Source organism: Eublepharis macularius, chromosome 19 (genome assembly GCF_028583425.1).
Source record: "Eublepharis macularius isolate TG4126 chromosome 19, MPM_Emac_v1.0, whole genome shotgun sequence".
Classification (NCBI taxonomy): Eukaryota; Metazoa; Chordata; class Lepidosauria; order Squamata; family Eublepharidae; genus Eublepharis; species Eublepharis macularius.
In genome coordinates this window covers 18,053,930-18,076,705 of record NC_072808.1, presented here as the reverse complement: position 1 = coordinate 18,076,705, position 22,776 = coordinate 18,053,930, and the positions used below count along the sequence as shown (strand labels likewise).

Genomic DNA, 22,776 nt, shown 5'->3' with positions numbered 1-22,776 from the left:
CTGCTTGGTATACATTTAAAAACAACACCGATGTTGATTAAAATATAATATAAACAGTGCTTGGGTGGGGGTCCCCATCACATTTCAGACCAGGCACTCTGCAAGGGTGCCTAGCTGCTTCCCCTTCCCCCTCCCCCTTTCTAAGCAATGGCTGTTGGGGCCTGCCTCTGTTGCTCCTGGCCGGCAGTGGGCCCTCCCGGAAATTCTCCTGTGAGTTACATCGCCAGTCTGCCCCTGAATAGGACGAGCTTGAAAAGGAAGCCCTGGGCAACTTAATGGCAAATTTGGGGTTGCGTCTGCACCGTGGACAAACTGGCCATGACATGAAGCCTATTGCTCAGCAATGCAGTATATTTATTGCTAGAATATACACTTGTTTGGAGTTAACATAGGGCCAAGCTACACATGACGAAAGACACTTGCCTGGCAAGTGGATTGAGTGGAGGGCAAGTGAACAGGGAGAAATACACTTGCCATTCAAGTGTCATTTGTCACTTGTAGCTTGGCCCTAAAATGCAGGAGCCAAGCTACAAGTGACGCCTGACACAGGTTGGACACTTGTCAGCTTCCCTCAAGTTTTGATGGGAAATGTAGGCAGCTTGGTGGAATGTTGGACAAGTGACAGTTGAAAAGTCCATTGGACAGCAGTCGGAGAGCCAAGCTGCAAGACCAGGACGCCTACATTTCCCATCAAAACTTGAGGGAAGCTGACAAGTGTCCAAGCTGTGTCAGGTGTCACTTGTAGCTTGGCTCCTGCATTTTATGTTGGGAGGGGGGCAGGAAGCAAGCATCCTGGAACTGAGTGGTGAGCTCCCCTTCGCTGGCAGTTTTCAAGAAGAGGCTGGATGAATATTGGTCAGGGGTGCTTTAGGCTCATCCTGCATTGGGCAGGGGGTTGGACTAGAAGGTCGGTATGGCCCCTTCCAACACTGTGATTCTGTGAATTGCTTTGTAAATGGATCCTGAAAATCACAGTGACTGTAAAAGAGGATCTTGTTTAAAAATGTTTTGAGAGCCGCTGCTTCATATACATTTGAAAACAACACCGATGTTGATTAAAATATAATATAAACCGCGCTGGGGGGGGGGGTCCCCATCACATTTCAGACCAGGCACATTGCAAGGGGGCCTAGCTGCTTCCCCTTCCCCCTCCCCCTTTCTAATCAACGGCTCTTGGAGGCTCGGAGGAAGAGGAGGCAGCTAGAGTTGCCAACACTGGCTTAAAGATTTTCCTGGAGATTTGGGAGCAGTGTGTTGGGAGGGCAGGGTTTGGGGAGGGGAGGGAGGTCAGCAGGAATTGTTGGGAACTGGAAAGAGAAAGGTCTGCTCTGGAGCGAGCCCCTGGCATCATGCCCAGTTGCCTGGCAGCTCCCCTTCCCCTGCCTGAAAAATGGCAGTTGGAAGCAGGGAGGAGGAAGAGAAGGTTCTGAGCTGTAATGAGCTTCTTCCTTAAAGACAGTTACTTCACTTAGGAAGTAGGGTTGCCAGCTTCCTAGTGGGGCCTGGTGATGTCCCAGAATTACAACCAGTGTTGTGTAGTGGTTAGAGTGTTGGACGAGGATCTGGTTGGAAGACTCACCATTCTGCCATGGAAGCTTGCTGGTGACCTTGGACCAGTCACGCACCCTGAGTTTAACCTACCTCACAGGGTTGTTGTTGGATAACAACAACAACAACAACAAAATCCGATTTATATGCCGCCCTTCAGAACAACTTAATGCCCACTCCGAGCGGTTTATAAAGTGTGTTATTATTATCCCCACTACAATCACCCTGTGAGGTGAGTGGGGCTGAGAGAGCTCTGAGAAGCTGTGACTGGCCCAAGGTCACCCAGCTGGCTTCAAGCGGAGGAGTGGGGAATGAAACCTAGCGCTCCAGATTAGAGTCCTGCTGCTCTTAACCACTATACCAAACTGGGATAAAATGAGGGAGAGGAGAAGGTTGTAAGCCACCTTCAGTCCCCATTGAGGAAAAAAGTAGAGTAAGTAAATAAATAAATAAACAAACTGATCTCCAGACCACGAAGATCACTTCCTCTGGAGGAAATGGCTACTTTGGATGGCGGACTCTATGGCATTATACCCTTCTGATGTCCTTCCGCTCCCCAAACCCTGCCCTCCCCAGGCTCCACCCACCAAGTCTCCAGGTATTTTTCAACCTGGAGTTGGCAACCCTGTTGGGAAATGCTTAAACTTTATATTTGTTTGCTAGGCATGTACCCAACTCTCTCTTCCCCCCCTTCAGGAGCTAATAACAGCGTATGGGAAGGGGGTATGTCATGGCCAATGCTGTGTAGGAGTGGGTCAGTTTGCCCACACAGCACCGTTCTGACTGAATCTAGGCATCCCCTAACGGAAATTGTTCTTGAAAGCTGCCTGGAGACCCCTGGCCTTGTCCTCTTCTTGTCTGACCCTAGGCTGTCCTTTGTGGGAATTGTGTTTTATTGCCTATTTTCAGTCAGGTTGAAGGCCGCTCGGTGTTTCATATAACAGTGATGTTGCTGTTCCCACAGCCATCTTAGAAGATGTACGGCACTTCATGCCGATACATGAGGGAGTTTGTGGTCATTGATAAATCCCCTCTTTCATTTCATTTCCTCTATTTTTGGAACATGGGATTCAACATTCTTACTGTTTCCATGATTCACCAACTCCTAAGAGCATAAAAATGGCCTTGCTGTATCGGGCCTGTGTTGTGTTTCCAACAACAGCCCGCCAGATATCTCTGGAAACTTAGAGTCAGGGCCTGTAGGTAATGACCTTGTTTACCCTTTTCTCAGGGCCAAGCTACAAGTGACAAATGACACTTGAATAGCAAGTGTATTTCTCCCTGTTCACTTGCCCTCCACTCAATCCACTTGCCAGGCAAGTGTCTTTCGTCATGTGTAGCTTGGCCCTCAGTCTCTGCTATTTAGAAGTATACTGCCAACTTAGAGCCAAGCTACAAGTGATGAATGACACTTGCCTGGCAAGTGAACACACTCAAGTGTATTCCTCCCTGTTCACTTGCCCTCCACTTGCGCTCCACTCAAGGGCGAAGCTACAAGTGACGAATGACACTTGAACGGCAAGTGTATTTCTCCCTGTTCACTTGCGTTCCACTCAATCCACTTGCCGTTCAAGTGTCATTCGTCACTTGTAGCTTGGCCCCAAGTGGAGCGCAAGTGGAGGGCAAATGAACAGGGAGGAATACACGTGAGTCTGTTCCCTTGCCAGGCAAGTGTCATTCAGCACTTGTAGCTTGGCTCTTAGCCAATAGTAACCCTGTCCTCCATTAATTTGCCTTCTCAGGTGTTGGGAGAAGGTTTCGTTTCCATGTTAACCTCCAGGTTTCGGTCACAGGTGGACCCCTCTGTGAAGCTTGCACTGGGCTGGTGGCATCCATCTACTCATCTCCTTCAAAGATTGTATTTTCCGAATGTTTTCATTGCAAGGAACTCTATCTCCAGCCTGGGAGGCTGAGAAAGAGTTAAGGGCTTGGGTGTTTGTTTTCTTCCCTTATCAGTTTCGGAGTGACGGCAGGTTAAAGAGTGACTTTAACCTCTGTCTTCTAGGAGGAGGAAGTGTCACATGGCTGTGGAGTGGGGGAGAGATGGGACTGTTGGTCACCCGGCAGTTTCTCCATCACACTCCGCTGACTAGTGCAGCAAGGAACTAACACACACACACACACTCACACACACATCCCAGTCAGTGCCTGATAAAATGTTCCCTGTTGCAATAGAGGTGCCGCAGTTGCTCACAGGAGAGCACCCAGAGATGTTCTGAGCTGCACATCAAGTTTTGTGGAGAAGGTTGATGAAAGACTATTGGTAAGCTGTTCTTTCTCATCCTACCAGTAGCCTCCCTGGCTGTATTTCCTGATTGTGACATCTTTTTCTGGTCGGATTCTTCTTTCATGAAGATAGTTTCAGGTGGGTACAGTTGGTCTGCAGTAGAAGAGGACAGTTCGAATCCATTACCTTAAAGACCAACAAGCTTTTAGGGGTATAAGTTTTTGAGAGTCAAAGCTCTCGAAGTTATCTGCCAAAGGGAATTTTGACTCTCAGAAGTATATACCGTGGAATTCTTGTGGATCCATAAGGTGCTACTGGACTCGAATCTTGCTCTTTTATTTTCACTTTCTTGATTTCTTCCACTAACCCATTTTAGCCGGAGGAAAAAATCAGAACAATATTTTCCAGACTCGAGGTGATTCCTGAGACCAAGTCCTATACAGGGATAATCCTTTTTGGTGTATCATACTGTATAATACAGGCTAAAACATCTAATCGAGATTAGAAAAGTTATTTTAAAAGTGCAGAGAGATATCAGTGCAGTAAGGGGACTATAAGACTTCCTTCACCGGTAGAGTTACACCCTTCTAAGCCTATTGACTTCAATTGACTTAGAAGGGCGTGTCTCTGCTTTTGTTTTGCACTATAAGCGATTCCATTTAAAATAGAACAGAATTAAAACCAGCCAAAAGGGCAGTGTGGACTGTTGCAATTCCATCCTATCTGGCTGGATGCAAGGGCCTCTGCCCTCAGTGGAATTTACTTCCCGATAAGTTTGCCTTGTAGTGAGACTTGACCATGGCTATCCATGCATTGATTGCATCCCGGGGCTGCCCTTGGAGACTGTTTGGAAACGGCAGTTTGTTGCAAAAGGCAACAGCCAAGTGGCGGACTGGTGTTCCGTTCACCAGCTGTAACTGGCATCTAATTTGTTTTGGAGCCCAGTTCAAAGTGCTGCGTTTACCATTAACGCCCTTAACCGCTCGGGCCAGGACATTTGAACTTCCACGTCTTCCTGCCCCGTAGTTTGCTTTCCATAGTTGAGGTGAGGCGTGTGGTTCCCAACGTTTGGGATACAGTGACCCACAGGTCTGAATTTGCTTGGCATGGAGATCCCCTGGGGGGGTGGGGGAACAGAGCATGCACTTATCAATACAACTGCAAAAGACCCATTTTCACAGGCTTTGAAACTCAGAGTTTGGGAACTGCTGAGGCAGACCATTACGAGAAGCTGAGTCCGTGGACCCAAGCTGTGTCACGCCTTCTTCCCAGCTGTTTGCCCGGTACAGGCTTGGAGAACTGGTGGTTTTATCTTGGTACTTCGTATGCTGAGTTTACTTCAATTATATTAGCTCACTCTGCTATTTATTGACTTAATGTTTTTATTGCTCTGCTTTTGTATGGTTGTGCTTTAATTTTGGCTCTAACACTTTTAACTTGTTTTTTTTTAAATGCTGCTTTAGAATAATTTTAGTTGTGTCTACAACTGATATTATGATAGACTAGGGGTTGTTCTAGAGATGCTCAGAGTGGTGGAGAGTGCCCTCAAGTCATAGCTGACTTATGGCGACCCCTGGTGGGGTTTTCATGGCAAGAGACTGACAGAGGTGGTTTGCCATTGCCTGCCTCTGCAGCCCTGGGCTTTGTTGGAGGTGTCCCATCCAATTACTGACTAAGGCTGACCCTGCGTAGTTTCTGAGATCTGACGAGATCAGGCTCACAGTGATCAGGTGCAATTTGGGCTTGTCCCTCCTCTGGTTGCTGCTGCTACTGTGGTTAGGGTTGCCAGCTCCAGGTTGGGAAATTCCTGGAGATTTGAAGGGTGGGGCCTGAAGAGGGTGGGGTTTGGGAACAGAAGAGACTTCAGCAAGGTATAATACCAGAGTGTCCACCTTCCAAAGCAACCGTTCGCTCCAGAGGAATTGATCTCTGTGACCTGGAGATCAGTTGTAATTCCGGGAGATCTCCAGCCACCACCTGGAGGTTGGTAACCCCAGTGCGAGCACATTTCCATAGCTCTGAGCAGATGCAACCTTGCGCACCCCATTTGTATGAATGGGCGTTGAACTAGTGTACAATGCATGGCCTGAGGCAACTCCTATTTATTCCCGTGGGTCTCGTGGGGGAGAACTAGGGTTGCCAGCTCCAAGTTGGGAAATTCCTGGAGATTTGAGGGGTGAAACCTGGAGAAAGTGGGGTTTGGGGAGGGAAAGGACCTTGGCATGGCATAATTCCATAGAGTCCACCCCCCAAAGTAGCCATTTTCTCCAGGTGAACTGATCTCTGTGGCCTGGAGACCAGTTGCAGTTCTGGGAGATCTCCAGCCACTACCTGGATGCTGGCAACCTTAGAGAGAACTTTTCCGTTAGGCTGAGGCGATTTTAAAGACAATGTGCTGATGCAAAGAGTAGTTCTTTTGTCAATGGTTGTGGGGGCTCCCCCACCCGTATGCCACTTCAGGCCAAGCCCATAGGAGGGACCATTTCACAGTAAATAAATAAAGACACGGTCACAGCCGTGGTTTCTGCTCTTGCCTTTCTTTCAGATGATGGGCTTCCTGTATCTCTTGGGGCTCTTCCTGGCTGCCCCAACAGGCCTCCACGCCCGATCTTCCCTGCGCTTTATTGCTGTGGGAGATTGGGGTGGGAAACCCACCACCCCCTTCTACACGGACCGTGAGGTGGCCGTTGCAGAGGAGATGGCGGCAACGGTGTCTGCGTCAGGGGCGGACTTCATCTTGTCCCTTGGAGACAACTTTTACTACACTGGTGTGAATGACCTTTATGACAAACGGTTTCAGGTAAGGAACTTGTGAGGAGAGCTCTCCTCCTTTATGACTCGGAATGGAGCATGGAAGAAATTGTAAATACCCCTTGGACTGTCCCCTAAACAGCCCTGAGAGACAGTTTGGCATAGTAGTTAAGAGCTTGATTCCTCGCTCCTCCGCTTGAAGCCAGCTGGGTGACCTTGCGTCAGTCACAGCTCTTCCAGAGCTCTCTCAGGCCCACCTACCTCACAGGATGATTGTCGTGAGGATAATAATAACACTTTGTAAACTGCTCTGAGTGGGCGTTGTATAAATTGAATGTTGTCGCTGTTTTAAAAAGGCATCTACATCTGATTCTCTCAACTCTTTGCTTCTGAGTACATTATTTCCTGTGGCTCTGTAACATAAGCCATGAGCAATGCACCCATATCACAGCGCACAAGGCCGTCCTTCTCCTGTCCAATGCTACACTCTTTTCAGCACGCTAGCCACTCTACAGGCAAGGCTCAAATGTGGGGAGGGTTAGGGTAGCATTGAACTATTCAGGATGAAGGGGCAAATAAAAAAGAAGTGGGGGGTTGGAGAGAACAGAAGGCAGGTCAGCTAGATAGCCTGATACTTGTATATTTTTAACGGAAGTTTTTTTTTAACTGGTATACTGTATACCAGATAATGTTTTGTTTTATAAGCTTGAATCTGGTCGGCAACCATAAAAGAACTTACTGAGTACTGAGCCATTCAGACCAGCAGAAAAAACAGAGGGTTCGACAGGGAATGAGAGAGGTGGGAAGGACGAGGCTTTCCAAATCGATGCCCGCTTCTTCTCAAATTTGATAGGATTTCAAAACATACTAATCTGAGCCAACACCCAATCATGAGGCCGGAGGCAATGTGTAGGCGCATAAACCATGTACAATGTGCAAGGATAATGAAGCAGCTCACGGCAGCCAGGCAGCTCCACGGTGTCTGTTGGCCTGGAAGGCGTGCCAAATGACGAATCTGGATGCATGCCTGAAAGCACAACTTCACATTTAGACATTGCCTTTAATGGTGGGCATCTTTCATTCACATTGTGATCAGGCTTTTAAAATTGACAAAACCTTGACAGCCAGTGGCCAAGGCAGAGGTGCCAGTTTACTGGCTCCCGTTTCTACTGTGAGCACCAAGCGGACATTTTCTGGGAGGGAGGACAGACATCGCCTCCTCCTTCTTTCTGTTCTTTAAATATTCTGCAACTGCTCCGCTCCAGAAATGGCGGGTAAAGAGCAGTGGAACTGAGGCCCATCATCTTGCTCACAAGTATACCTTCTTTTGGAAAGGGCTCAATCTGTTCATCAGTTGCAGACATTTTTAAATTTTTTTAAAAATAAACAGATTACAGATACATACAAAAAATACATTTATAAGATACATTATCAATCTAGATTCCTGTCATGCCCACACAGATGTACAAAACCCTTTACTATCAACTAACAGTATCAATACTATTTCGAATTATATAATTGCTAGTTCCATTCTTTGTATTGCTCTTGACCATAAAAGATCTATACTATAAGTATCTCTATTTTTCTGATAAACGGTTAATTTCATTAAAGAATAAATCTCCTTTATTTTCAACAACCAGTCTTGTAGTTTAGGAATATAACAACAACAACAACAACAACAACATTCAATTTATATACCGCCCTTCAGGACAAAGTCACACTCAGAGCAGTTTACAAAGCATGTTATTATCCCCACAACAATCACTCTGTGAGGTGGGTGGAGCTGAGAGAGCTCTGGAAGAGCTGTGACTGACCCAAGGTCACCCAGCTGGCTTCAAGCAGAGAAGCGAGGAATGAAACCTGGCTCTCCAGATTAGAGTCCTGCCTCTTTTAATCACTATACCAAACTGGCACTACACCATCTGCCTGGCAAAAACCAGCCTGTCAGCAGTAATCATATGTGAGGCAACCATTTGCTGATCTCTAGGTGTATCGGAAGAGCACCGTGGCGCAGAGTGGTAAACGGCAGTACTGCAGCCCAAGCTCTGCTCACATCACGACCTGAGTTCAATCCTGGCAGAAGCTGGGTTCAAATAGCTGACTCAAGGTTGACTCAGCCTTCCATCCTTATGAGGTCGGTAAAATGAGTACCCAGTTTCCTGGGGATAAAGTGTAGATGACTGGGGAAGGCAATGGCAAACCACCCCCTAAAAAGTCTGCCAAGAAAATGTCATGATGTGACATCCCCCATGGGTCAGTAATGACTCAATGCTTGCACCTTTACCTTTTTTAAAAGGTGTATCAGGTAGATAATTCAACAACAGTATCTCTGGTTTATGGGGAATTTGTTTTTCCAGTCCAATTGATATAATTTCCACCACTTGCTTCCAATAACTAGAAGCTTGAAGTTTCAGACATTTTTAAGTAGGTAGGGATCTGACTGAAGCACCTACGTGGAACAGACCTTAGCATGGGATCTACAAACGAGTAAGAATCTATAAAAGGGGAGTGATACAGAGTGTCTCCACACAAGACGCCTTGGCATGTGTTTGTCAAATTTAGGGAGACTCAGTGTTAGCCAGGAAATGTAGTTTAAAAAGACAGAGCCAGCGGAGATCGCTCCTCAGAGGGTTTGTTAATTTCATCTTTGCCTCCCCAAAGGCTCTGTCAGTTTCACCTCTCCAGTCTAAAACTGTGGGGGATTGTAACCAGAGGGCAGCGAGGAATGGAAATGGAGCTGCCTTCCAGAGCCAGGCTTGGACCTGGAGAGGTTCTAATGGGCTGAAGTTTCCCTTCTAGCATTTCACAGACCCTTCACACAGCTCCGGAGTATAGCAAAGCCTTTGCCCTGCTGCCAGGTCTGTCTTTTTAAACTACCCTTCCTACCTAATGTGTTCTTCACGTGTCAGATGTCTCGTGTAGAGAAACTCACAGATAGGTCAGCAAGAAAGGGCTGGAATCAAGCAGCTGAGCAATTCTCCCGGCACACAGCTCTGATATTCCTGTGATGTTACAAACATCTCACAAAGCATGAGAGAGTGTATAACCTCTTGTAAAAAGAACTGGCTGTATTGGGAACACCCTATCCAGGATTTGGAAAGGGTAGTTGGGAATCTGGTATTTTAAGCTCCCTAATTAAGACACAAATTCCAGCCCAGAAGGTGCATGAACGAAAAAATACTGTCCCTCTTAGGGGAATGGATACAGGCTGGCTGTGCTCATTTCCACGCTCCAGACAATCATAGTCTGTTCCTGTAAATATCACATAATCATGGTCCAATGTAGGACTGTGATGTGCCACTGGCTTCAGCAAGCTGTGGCCTGCCTTTCTGGTGGGTGGGAACGGTTGAGCAGGGATTCCCTGCCGAAATTCCTCTTCTCTGCATGTACACATAAAGGCGCTTCCTTTTCCCTTTCAGGAGACCTTTGAGACGGTTTTCCAGGCACCCTCATTACGTAATGTGCCTTGGTATGTCATCGCTGGAAATCACGACCATTTGGGGAATGTTTCGGCCCAAATTGCCTACACCAAGATCTCAAAGCGTTGGTAAGATTTCCCTGTGTGAGGGGTCTCGCTCTCTGATCTGGAGGCAGAACCTGTGGCGGGTGTTTTTCTACTTGTATTTGGGCTTTGTTTTGACCAAGGTGCAGGGAGAAACGTGGCTGACGTCGCTGGTGGGAGTGTTGGATCTGGGAGGAGTATCCTACATTATCCTTCTCTGTTTATGTTTGATGGGAGGATTTGAACCGGAGACTCTACAGGTCACTCTTCCAGCCACCAGCAGCTCTATTTAACAATGTGTGTGTTATGTGCCATCAAGTTGCCTCCGACCTATGGCGACCCTATGAATGAAAGACCTCCACAAAATGTCCTATCATTAACAGACTTGCTCAGATCCTCCAACCTGGCTTCTTTGATTGAGTCCAGCCATCTCGTTTTGGGTCTTCCTCTTTTCCTACTGCCTTCCACTTTTCCAGAGAGTCTTTTCTTCTTATGATGTGACCAAAGTACAAAAGCCTTAGTTTTGTCATTTTAGCTTCTAGTGAGAATTCAGGCTTGATTTGATCTGGTACCAAAAATTGAATCATTTCAAACGTGGTGATTTAACATTAAATATCCCATAGTCCCCTTTTTCATTGCTTCTCAGAGTAATACCAAAGGGTTACAATGCCCGTGATAAATAAGCAAGCATGCCTTTATCTCACACTTCCACTGATAAAAATCTGCCACGTCCATTAAGCAATCCGTGCTTTCGCTTAATAGCTGTTGAACTTCCTTCCTTGTTTCAGGAAGAAACCCTTTTTGAGATCAACTTATCTGCCCAGGAATATCTGGATGGGTGGCCGCGTTAGTTTGTCGGTAGCAGTAGAAAAGAGCAAGAGTCCAGTAGCATCTGTAAGACTAACAAAATTGGTGGTAGGGTACGAGTTTTCCTGAGCCGCAGCTCACTTCTTCAGATACAGCTAGAATGTGAGTCCATCGGCCCTTATACCTTGGACAGTGGAGTGATTACAGAAGCCGAATGATAATAGCCTGTGAATGACAATAGCAGCCGTGATTGAATAGGGTGGGGTATGCAGAGGTGGGGTGGTGGGTGTGGAGAAATCAACATAGAGGAAGCCTATGTCACGATTCAGTCCAGGTGGACACATTGTCTTGAGCTTCGTTATCAGTTGCAATTCCGCAGTCTCTCTTTCTAATCTCCTTTTGAAATTCCTCTGTAGGATAACATGCACTGGACCCTTTGGGCATTGCAGAGGGCCCAGTGCATGTTTTGGGGCACACCCTCAGCTCTCATGGAGTGCTCCTCGTGCGCCTTCTGGGGTTTGATGTTGCCCTGCATGAACTGTGAGTGCATCCTTCAAGTTAACCCTCCCCTGTAGCTATGCATTGCAGGGGGGGTATAGAGATACTGGTGGATTAACTACGTTTCAAGGAAGCTTTGCTGCCATTGTTGAGGAATGGCTTTGGAAAGGGCCTGTCATGTTGTCTCACTATAGGCAGTGTGACAGCCTTGCTGCCTTTTCAGCCTTGGCCTGGATTTGTGGGGCAGGCTGAGTATGTCAACAGCAGGGCCAGGAAGAGGCACTCACCACACCACACCTGCAAAGGTGCAAAGAACTGCCCCATGTTCAAGAGCCTAAAGCTGTCGACAGAAGATCAATCCAGGCTCAGATATCATTGAGTTCCATCTCATCTCATCTCATCTCATAACATTGAGTTCCACCACATAGGAATAAATACAGATCGTTCTTGCATCTCCCATAGACCAAAAGTCTCAGATCCAAATGAGAAACATATCTGGAATGCAGCTGCAAGAACCTCTGCATTTGATCAAAGCCACAGCTGAGGTTCATAGCCTTTTCTCTGCATACTTTTGACTTGGCAAAAAATTGTCATCTCCACCCCAAGGTGTACAGATGAAAAACCGTAGAGTTTTAGTATCTTTTCCCATATAGCTGGGGAAGCTGCTTAACATAGGGTTGCCAACCTCCAGATGGCGCCTGGCAATCTCTTGGAAACACAACTGATCTCCAAGCCACAGAGATCAGTTCCGCAAGATAAATTGCCTGCTTTGGAGGGGATAGATGCAGAGGAGTAAGCCGTGTTAGTCTGTAGTCGCAAAATAGTAAAGAGTCCAGTAGCACCTTTAAGACTAACCAACTTCATAGTAGCATAAGCATTTGAAGAACCACAGTTCTCTGCATGCCTCTGACGAAGAGAGCTGTGGTTCTCAAAAGCTTATGTTACTATAAAGTTGGCTAGTCTTAAAGGTGCTACTGGACTCTTTACTATTTTGCTTTGGTTTGCTTTACTATTTTGCTATTTATCTTGCTCAGTTCCGCAAGATAAATTGCCTGCTTTGGAGGGTGCACTCTTTGGAATTGTGCCCTGCTGAGGTCCCACTCTGCCCTCCTAGACAACGTCCCCAAATCTCCAGGAATTTCCCAACCTGGAGTTGGCAACCCTAATGGTTGGTTATTATTGGACAAAAGGGTAAAGCAGCCCTCTCCTCCTTCTGCCCCAGTCAAAGTCAGAGATCCCTATAAGCTGTATCAAAGTTATACATTAAAAAGTCAGGAAATGCCTCACAGTTCTTCTACACATTGTCTAGTTTAGCCTACAATGTTTAGGAAGGTGCAACAGCGTTGAGTCGTGTGGAAAAGTGGCAAAGATCTTAAATAAATACCTGTGAGAGGGACCATATAAATCCACAGGTGCTGTCTCCCCAGTTACAGTTGCCATCTTCCTGGTGGTAAAAGAGACAGGAGGCAACTGCCTACCAGAGGGTAACAATTTCTTTCTTTGCAGATCCACTGGGAAAAAGGCATAATATCTGTATTCTTCAAAGAAATCCTGTACAGAATCTTAAAGAAGAGACTGTCAGGACGGAGCCTAACGGGCATTTGCCAGCATTGTTAATCCCGTTTCGTAACACCAACTTTCTCAAAGGCTCAGCATTATCACGATTGTCAGAGCAGCATATTGCCAAACAGTTTCAATGACCCAAATGGTGTGCGCCACAGACGGAGAATCCCGTATTTAACACTTACCGCCAAGATTTTCAAGAACGGAATGTTCATTTTTAGAAACGAAATATTTATTGCACTGCGCTTTGTAGGATTATTATATTGTTCATTAGAAAATTGTTATATAGTGTTGAAAAATTGTTGGAACTCTTCCCAAAAAGTTCTTTGGTACATTCTGTTGATAACATGAATTGAAATTGTCATAATTTTTGTTAGGACTTTGAGCACTTTATAAAGTTTTCATACTTTGCATTGCAGTTGACTTTTTCACAAATTGTTACCCTCTGGTAGGCAGTTGCCTCCTGTCTCTTGCAGTTCTATCTGGGGGAGCCCCTCCTTTTGTTTTTTTTTATCTTCCTGGGGATGGCTGGAGATCTCCCGGAATTACCACCAAGCTCCAGATGACAGAATTCAGCTCCCCTGGAGAAAATGGCAGCTCTGGAAGGTGGATTCTCCAGCATTATATCCCACTGAGGTCATGTCCCCATTGTTTTGTGAGATGGAAGCCTCTCTCTTACATCCGCTGAGTCTGTTCCTCCTTCTCCTGTCTTTCCAGGCATTTCCCCAAATACTTCTACAAGCTGAGATTCAAGGTGCCTGGCAGCAATGCGACAGTCGTCATCCTCATGATAGACACGGTGACTTTGTGCGGCACTTCCCACGATTTCCATGCGGAGGCGCTTACGACTCCGCGGGACTTGAGAGAGGCCCGTAACCAGCTGTCCTGGCTTCGCAAACAGATGGCCAAATCCAAGGATGATTATCTGCTGGTCGCTGGGCACTATCCAGTATGGTCTGTGGGGAAACATGGCCCCACCTCATGCTTGGTCAAGTACCTCCAGCCATTGCTACAGCAACACAAGGCCACGGCCTACCTGTGCGGCCATGATCACAACTTGCAGGTGAGCAGAGGAAGAGGGACCCTTGAGAACTTTTGCTATGGCATGCTTTCTGTAGGGAGAATGCAACATGTGGTAGAGTGAGTCAGTCTCAGAGTCTCTCTACACGAGACCTCTTACACAAGGACGCTCGAGTGTATTGAGACGGAATGTTAGCCAGGAAGCGTAATTTAAAAGGAAAGAGCCAGCAGAGATCACTCCTCAGAGGGTTTGTTAATTTCATCTTCGCCTCCAGAAGGGGAGGTGAAATTGTCAGATCCTTGGGGGAGGCAAAGCTGAAATTAACAAACCCTCTGAGGAGCAATCTCTGCAATCTCCTTTTAAACTACGCTTCCCGGCGAACATTGCCTCTCCCTACACTTGAGCATCCTCATGTAAGAGGTCTTGTGTAGAGATACACTCAGGCTCTGGCTTTAAATGATAGCCCTGACCATGGCTGTCTGCACATGTTTTTCTGCAAAGTGGTGCTAGGCCCTGGAAGGATGGCATGGGATGGGTTGGGTTGGTGCTGAGCCTGCTGTAAGTCTGTTCCTCTCTCCCCCGCAACAGTACCTGGAAGACAAAAACGGTGTAGGCTATGTGCTGAGCGGAGCAGGCAACTTCATGGATAACTCCACGAAAAATCTCCATGCTGTTCCTCGTGGTTACCTGCGCTTCTTCTACGGCCAGACTTCTTCTCTGGGGGGATTTACCTACATTAAGATCGATGCGAAGGAGATGAGCGTCACCTACCTGGACAGCAAACGCAGGTCGCTCTACAAGACCTCGTTGCCCCGAAGGAAATTTCTCTGAAACGCGAAAGCCTCCACCGTTAACTCGAACGCAAGAGGGTTACTGGCCTCTATGGCACACACATGTTGCTCCTTCCTCCCGGCCTGAGAACATGCCGGCAATAGAACTAGCCTGAGAGCGCTCTAGCAGGCTGTCTTTGGGGAGGCACGCCATCCCACGCTTTCGAATGTCATGTATACAAACCAGCTGTAGGCGTGTGCTTCCATTTGCCTCCTGGCAGAACAGCATACCGTCTCCTTCACCTCAAATGCAAACTTCTTCTGAAGCCCTGTAACCTCCTGACCCCTCCTGGGACGGAGAGGTCCTAGATCCTTTTCCACTTGCCCCCCGTGGCTGGTGCCTTTCAGACAGCCCTGGGGCATACGGCAGACACAAGCGACGACAGTATAAGGTTTTCAGCATTTTAGGGTAAGCTCACAACCGGCAGCGAGGAGGATCAAAGCAGTGGGCAGACACGTGCAGTGCAAATGAAATTTTCACTTTTGTCCAGGGTGAACCAGCCACTTGGGGTGGGTGGGCATTGTAAAGACAATGGGTGTGGCTCATACTTTGTCTTTGGCGTCTGTGTCTTGCCACTGGCCAAAGGGGAAGTGCCAATTGCACGCCGTGTGCCCTCTGATTTTGACCTTGCTGGTCAGTACAGAAGGAACTGTGCATCAGGCAGCTATTTACACTCATAGGAGAAGGACAGACTCACAGGGCCATATGGGATAGCCATAATTCCTTGCTCTGATAGAGAAGTGTGTGTGTGTGTGTGGTGCCAGGGGACGGGGACCGGGGGGAGAAACCATACCTTGCCTTGTTCTACAACACAGCAATAACTTGGCCTAGTAGCAAGCGCCCGAAAAGCAGTTATCCATTTGTGGCACTCCACCTGTCTTCCAGAGCTGTCTTGAAGGAGAATGAACTTTTGCCTAGTGAAATTTTCCGTCCTAAAACTCTCCGCAGTCATAAATTTCAGGGGATGCTGCCCTGCCGGTTGGTTGGGATTGGGGCTGAAAATTAATTTCGCTCTCTCTGAACAGCAATTTGTGGGCAGAGCTGAACTCTAGTCCAAGAGTACCAAAGGCTCAACAACTCCCTTCCCACCTCTCACACTTGGAAGCAGAGAAGATTTCAGGTTCCTCTTTTCCAAGCCACTTCTATAGGGTGGATAGAGGGAACTATCGAGAGGTTCTGCCATCACATATCACATGCTACACCATTCCAATGGGATAATGCAGCTATTGTGAGCGAATACCTGTACTTCCACGCCATGCAGGGCTCTGCATTGGTCTTCTTGCTGTGGCCGAGTTTTCCCGTGGAACTGGGGAAGGTATTCTTTGCCGATGAGGTGTACAAACCATTCTGGAGGAATCTTTGCAATATGCAAGATCTGGACTTCCTGCCGCTCTGCCCATCTGGAGCATGTTACTGCTCAGCCCTCTGTTTCTCAAGCAAAGTGTTGCCGCCTGTGTGTGCCAGGACAGGGGAAGAATCTACTTTTCTTTTAAAGGATGATACATCTTTTCCTTTCTAGATTTTCCTTTTGTGTTTGATTCTGCTCCAGACACCAACGACTGTGATGCATTTTAAGGTTTCTTTCTTGCATGGGTTTTTTGCCTTTTAAAAAAGTAGAGCTTGGTTTACCATAAGGTAAGGTCAATGATTCTGCGCAAATGCCTCCCGTTTGATTTTGTACGATGCTTAGATCAGCGAACAGCATATTCTAATGTTTCCTCGTGGCTGTCATTTCAATAAACTTCAGAAAAATTTCTCCTTTCGTCATTACATTCATTTCAGTATCAGGCAAACGGCCATTCTTTACAAGGGATCTCTGTTGAAAAGGAACTGCTCAGGGTGTGTTTGTGTGCGTTTCTGTCCCCATGTAAGCCACATGCTCTCTATTCATATTTAAAGAGGGCGCCTGTCTACTTTTAATAAAAACAAGTAGAAGAGGGAGAATTAAATACCACCCCTTTCCCTTCCCTCTATTGTTTTCCAGACCTTTTCTCCTAGCCCTGCTCTGATACCAAAGGGAGAAAAAGTGGTAAAGCAACAAGAGAGGGAAGCAGTTAATGTTAAGCGCCCACCACCTGCATGCTGTTTTTGTGGACTCCCATCACCGTTCGTTTATATGTGAATGGATGGACATACACCAGGCTCCCCATCATGTCTACTTGCACCTGTCAGGTCTTGACAGGTAGATCCCCAAGCACTTCACTGCAAACACACTCAGCTGTATGAGTTAAAGTTACTTTATTAGAGATTCATCAGTATCAAGATGCTCAGACAGTAGCATTGGCAGAAGTGACGCAGGGTGGGCGAGCAAGGTTAGTTCTAGGGGAACGTTCCCGCCCCTGGGAAGGGAGACCGTTAAGGTTTTGGTGCGAAGTGTCCGTAGCTGAAGAGAGGAGATAGAAGAGGGGGAGGAGAATGAGCACATTCTTGTTCTCAGAGCCAAACTACAAGTGATGTCTTACACAGGTTGGACACTAGTCGGCTTCCCTCAAGTTTTGATGGGAAATGTAGGCATCCTGGTCTTGCAGCTGTAATGGAGAGCCAAGCTGTAAAACCAGGATGCCTACATTTCCCATCAAAACTTGAGGGAAGCTGACAAGTGTCCAACCTGGGTAAGGCGTCACTTGTAGTTTGGCTCTCAGACTCCAGCCGGCACTCCAAGGCCACAGTCTCAAGCCAGCTGGGAAAGCAAAACACCTGCAAGAGAAGCAGCTAACAGCCAAGCAATAACCATGTCCCCTTTGCACATTCTAAGAGGTCTGTAATGCCACACAGCAAGACAACCGTGGCAGATATACTTAGGGGTATCTGACAGCACCCTTAGAAGCTCAAATCCCAGGATCCAAATTAAAACGAATGTTCTTCATAGAAGAATCCAGGCTATTGTTACTGCATTGGAAGAGAACTAAGAAGGTGCTTTGAAAAAATGGTTATAAGATTTTCATTGCTCCTTTCACACAAAAGGGCGAGGGTGTGCGGGGGTTTGCTGTGGACGCTCCCCCCCACACACACACTCACACCTAAACTGGCTGCTGTCTGGATCTTTCTAACATAGGGTTGCCAGCTCCAGGTTATGAAATTGTTGGAGATTTGGGAGATGGATCCTGGAGAGGGCAGGGTTTGGGGAGGGGACACGGGAGAGGCCTTAGCAGGGTATAATGCCATAGAGATCACCCCTCCCGCCAAAGCACCCATTTTCTCCAGGGGAACTGATCTCTGTTGCCTGGAGATCCGTTGTAATTCTGAGAGATCTCCAGCCACCACCTAGGGGCTGGCAACTCTAAATAGCGTGACTATCTTACTGGAGTCCTCTATTTCAATCCTCTTTTAGGTCAAGCTCACTTCTCCTTTGGGGTGAGGGATCCACTGCTCCTTTCACACTAAGGTTGCCAGCCTCCAGGTGGTGGCTGGAGATCTCCCAGAGTGATCTCCAGGTGACAAAGAGCAGTTCCCCTAGAGAAAATGGCTGCTTTGGAGGGTGGGCTCTACGGCATTATACCCCACTGAGGTACCTCCCCTCCCCAGACGCCACCCTTTCTAGGCTCCACCCCCCGAAATCTCCAGGAATTTCCCAACCTGGCCCTGGCAACCCTATTTCTCACAGCTCCTAGAAGAGATTAGAGAACAGCTTTACTCCCTGGGCAGGGTCTTAAATGCTTTCTCTGAAAGCTTGGCCTCAACAGGAATTGGGTTACCTTTTCCTTGCAATCCCAGCAGGAGAGTATCTGCGAAACATAGTCTCAGAGGGACAGTCTACAGCAGACCCCCAGGCCTTTGCGTAAGAGCCAGGCCACTCCAAGCCCTGCAGGCTGCTCCACTAACCAGCTTTGAGCCTAGGAAAGGGAAGTCCAGTCTGTGAAACAGACACCCAGTTTCATGACCAGTCCATAACAAGGGTCTATAGCCTGTGGGTCAGTACAGAACCAAATCTGGCTTTTTAGAAAAAGAAAACTTTAAAGTATACTCTGACCTGGATATCACAAGCAAGCCCAATCTCATCAGATCTGAGAAGCTAAGCAGGGTCAGCCTTGGTTAGTAATTGGATGGGAGACCTCCAAGGAAGACCAGGGGTTGCTATGTAAAGGCAGGCAATGGCAAGCCACCTCTGTTTGTCTCTTGCCACAAACCCCCCACCAGGGGTCACCATAAGTCAGCTATGACTTGACAGCACTCTCCACCACCACCACCATATGGGGTGGATAGATGAAATGGTAGAACTAGCATGTGAAGGAAGTAACAGGCTTCTTGGAGATGCTTCACAGAAAGAGAACAGAGGTGAACAGTTGCCAGTAATCCAAACGTGATCCGTGTTCAAATCTATGTCAGTGCACTAAATGAACTGTGCAAGATGTTCCTAGGAGACCTCGAAAGTGCCACTCCTTAATATGGGACTTGCAACAACCTGTGTTCTGGCTGCGGAAACTGTATGGGTTTATCAACATGTCAATTATTAGTAATGTGAAGTTGTACAGGAAATTAGGGTTGCCAGCTCCAAGGTGGGAAATTCCCAGATATTTTGGAGGTAAAACCTGGAGACAGCAGGGTTGGAGGAGAGGAGGTGTCACAGGCTGGGCCAGCCCAAGCAGGGTGGTTCAAGTCCAAACCTTAATGGCAGAGTCTGAGGGGAGTTCCAAGAGCAAAAGCCAGGTCAAACCGGTGGTCAGAGCACGAGATAACGCCAGGAGTGAGTCCAGAGTCCAAGAGCAGGGTCAGGTACAATCCAAGGTCTTTTACCGGTAGTGTCAGGTCCAAAAGCAGGCACAGGCACGGGCAAGGTTCACAGAACACGGAGTGGTTGCAGGTAGTAGACACGTTGCTTCCACGCCCGGCAGTTCCTCCAGACTGGCTCTTATAGCCAGGCGTGGTTTTCAGCCAGCTGCTGGGGCTCCATCCTGACACTACTCATCGTCACTCTCCAGCAGCTGGCATTGGCTCAAGAGGCAAGCACTGCGCCGTCTCTCCTGCAGTTCCAGTCTCTGGCGCTGCCTGCAGCGTTCCTTGGGCGTGGGTGAACCTGGGGGGGTGGAGGCTCTTGGCTGCGCTGCACCTGTAGAAGTCCCTGGCTGAGCTTCCCCTGTGGTGTAGGGGCTAGAGGGTGCTGGTGTCTCAGCTGCTGGCTGCAAGCTCTGATCAGCCAGCAGCTGTTGCTCCTGATTGCTGGCTTCTGCTGAATCAGGGCTAGGGCTGGCTACACAGGGCTCCTCTTCTCCTGAGGAGTCCTGGCTGGCTACACGAGGCTCCTCTCCTCCAGAGGAGACCTCACTCTCAGACTGGGCCATGACACCATCCCCCCTCCCAAGGCCCCCCCTCCTCTGTGGTCCAGGCAGCCCCGGTTTCTGCGGATAGGCCTGATGGAATTGTCGGACTAGGCGGGGGGCATGGATGTTCACAGCAGGCTCCCAAGAGCGGTCCTCCGGCCCATACCCCTTCCAGTCCACCACGTACTGTACTTGCCCCCGCCGGCGACGGGAGTCTAGAATCTGGGCAACCTCATATTCTTCGTGCCCCTCGATGGTAATTGGAGGCGGAGGGGGCGGTGGCCCGGGATGGTGCGGGTCTGGTGGTGAAGCTGGGACTAGAAGGGACTGGTGAAACACAGGATGGATTTGGAGGGTTGGTGGTAGTTGCAGGCGATAGGCCACAGGGTTCACCTGGTCTGTGATTACGAAGGGTCCGAGGAACCGGGCATCCAGCTTTTTGGAGGGCCGTTGGCTGCGGATATGGCGGGTGGATAACCAGACCTGATCGCCCACGGACAGGGGAACACCAGGTTGCCGTTTCCGATCCGCAGCCTCCTTGTAGCTTTCCTTGGCAAGCTGGAGTTGCTCCCGTAACAGCTCATGCATGGATTGGAGTTCTTGGAGGTGATCATCAGTGGCTGGGATTCCCGACAAGGTTGCTGCGGTAGGGAAGAAACGAGGGTGGTGACCATAGTTTGCCATGAAGGGGGTCTGCTGGGTGGAGGAATGCACTGCATTATTATATGCAAACTCGGCCAAAGGCAGTAGAGCTAGCCAGTCATCCTGTTGATGGTTTGTGTAGCATCTCAGATACTGCTCCAGGGTCGCATTGGTGCGCTCTGTCTGCCCGTCAGATTGGGGGTGGTGTGCTGAGGATAGGTGAACTTGGGTGCCAAGGAGGGAGTGCAGGGCCCGCCAGAACCGAGAGGTGAATTGAACTCCCCGATCAGAAATTATATGATCTGGACGTCCGTGGAATCGAAAGACGTGCTGAAGGTACAGGTGTGCTGTTTCCTGAGCAGTGGGGGGTCCAGAACAGGGAATGAAATGAGCCATCTTTGTGAACAAGTCCACCACCACTAGGATGCAGGTGTGGCCTTTGGAGCAGGGCAGGTCTGTAATGAAATCCATGGAAATAGTCCTCCATGGGCCAGTGGGTGTGGGGAGTGGATGCAAGAGACCAGAAGGTTTGCCGGGGACGTCTTTGGCCCGTCTACATGTTTCACAGGCTGCCACATACCGGGCCACATCTGATTGCACCCGGGGCCACCAGAAGTCACGGGTCAAGAGGTGGGTTGTCTTGTGGCGGCCGAAGTGCCCGGCAGGTCTAGAATCATGGACCAGCTGCAGTACCTTTGTTCGTAATAAGCCTGGGGGTACATAAATCCGGCCTCGGTGAGTCAGTAGCCCCTCTTCCTCTGCAAATTCATCTGCCTGGGGCTGGGGAGACCCCCGGACATTCTGGAGGTATTTCTGGGCAACTGGGTCCAGTAACTGTTGAGTCTGTATCTCCTCCACCAGCCCCGGAGGGGGTTGCGTGGCGGCGAAAGTTTCTGGAGCCAGGATGGTCATTGGAGGTGGTTCCAGGTCAGGGGATGTGTTGTACTCCGGCTTCCGGGACAGAGCATTGGCCTTCTTATTCTGGGAGCTGGGAACGTAGGTGATCCTGAAATCAAAACGGGAGAAGAACAACGACCAGCGAATCTGTCTCTGGTTGAGACGGCGGGCAGTTTGGAGGTGTTCAAGGTTCCGGTGGTCAGTGAGCACTTGGACTGGGTACCGAGCCCCCTCCAGATGATGCCGCCAAACCTCAAAGGCTGCCTTTATTGCCAGCAGCTCCCGCTCCCAGATGGTGTAGTTCCTTTCGGCAGGGGTCAGCTGGCGAGAGTAGTAAGCGCAAGGCTGTGGAGTGCTGGAGGGGGTTGCCCGTTGGGAGAGCACTGCTCCAATGGCGGTGCTGGAGGCATCTGCTTCGACTAGAAAGGGTAGCTGGGGATCCGGGTATCGCAGGACTGGTTGCGTGGTGAAGCGAGTCTTTAGGGTCAGGAATGCCTCGCTGGCTTCCGGTGTCCAACGGAAAGGTTCTCGAGGCCGGAGAAGTCGAGTGAGAGGGACGGCTATGGATGCAAACTGGGGGATGAATTGCCGGTAGTAATTGGCAAACCCCAGAAACCGCTGTACATCCTTCCGAGAACGGGGGGCTTGCCAAGTCTGTACAGCCTCGACTTTAGCTGGGTCCATTCGGATTCCGTGGGGTGATAATACATGGCCAAGGAATTCCACAGTAGGCACACTTTTCCAATTTGGTGAACAGGCCATGCTGCCGGAGTCTTTGCAGCACCGTGCGCACATGCCGAGTATGTTGCGACGTGTCACGTGAATAAATTAATATGTCATCCAGACAAACGATGACGAACTGATCCAGGATATCTCGAAAGATGTCGTTCATCAGTCTCTGGAACACAGCTGGTGCATTAGTCAGGCCAAAGGGCATTACCAGATACTGGTATTGCCCATATCTGGTACTGAAGGCGGTTTTCCATTCATCACCTTCCCGGATGCGCACTAGGTTGTAGGCTCCCCTGAGATCCAGCTTGGTGTAGATCTGGGCTCCTTTGACTTTCTCCAAGAGGTCAGGGATCAGAGGCAGTGGATACCGGTCTCGGATGGAGATTTTGTTCAGGGCCCGGTAATCATTACACAGCCGGAGTTCCCCGTTTTTCTTTTTAACAAAGAGGACTGGGGCAGAGATAGGTGAGGTAGAGGGGCGGATGAACCCTCGCCGCAG

At 48.7% G+C, this 22,776-nt stretch overlaps 1 protein-coding gene across 1 annotated transcript; it reads left to right on the top strand.

Annotated features, from left to right (window-relative positions):
• The first annotated feature begins 3,600 nt into the window (after nt 1-3,600).
• Nucleotides 3,601-15,776, top strand: ACP5 (acid phosphatase 5, tartrate resistant). The gene is made up of 5 exons (XM_055003895.1): nt 3,601-3,811; nt 6,321-6,575; nt 9,946-10,073; nt 13,614-13,959; nt 14,506-15,776. The coding sequence occupies exons 2-5, from the start codon at nt 6,321-6,323 to the stop codon at nt 14,746-14,748; spliced, it is 972 nt and encodes a 323-aa protein (XP_054859870.1). The 5' UTR covers nt 3,601-3,811; the 3' UTR covers nt 14,749-15,776.
• The last annotated feature ends 7,000 nt before the right edge of the window (nt 15,777-22,776 follow it).

Excerpts from the sequence above, each read along its gene's own strand:
- ACP5 (XM_055003895.1), top strand. The coding sequence starts at position 6,321 with ATGATGGGCTTCCTGTATCTCTTGGGGCTCTTCCTGGCTGCCCCAACA. Across the intron at positions 10,074-13,613 it reads ACCAAGATCTCAAAGCGTTG|GCATTTCCCCAAATACTTCT; the intron begins GTAAGATTTCCC and ends CTGTCTTTCCAG. Across the intron at positions 13,960-14,505 it reads GCCATGATCACAACTTGCAG|TACCTGGAAGACAAAAACGG; the intron begins GTGAGCAGAGGA and ends CCCCCGCAACAG.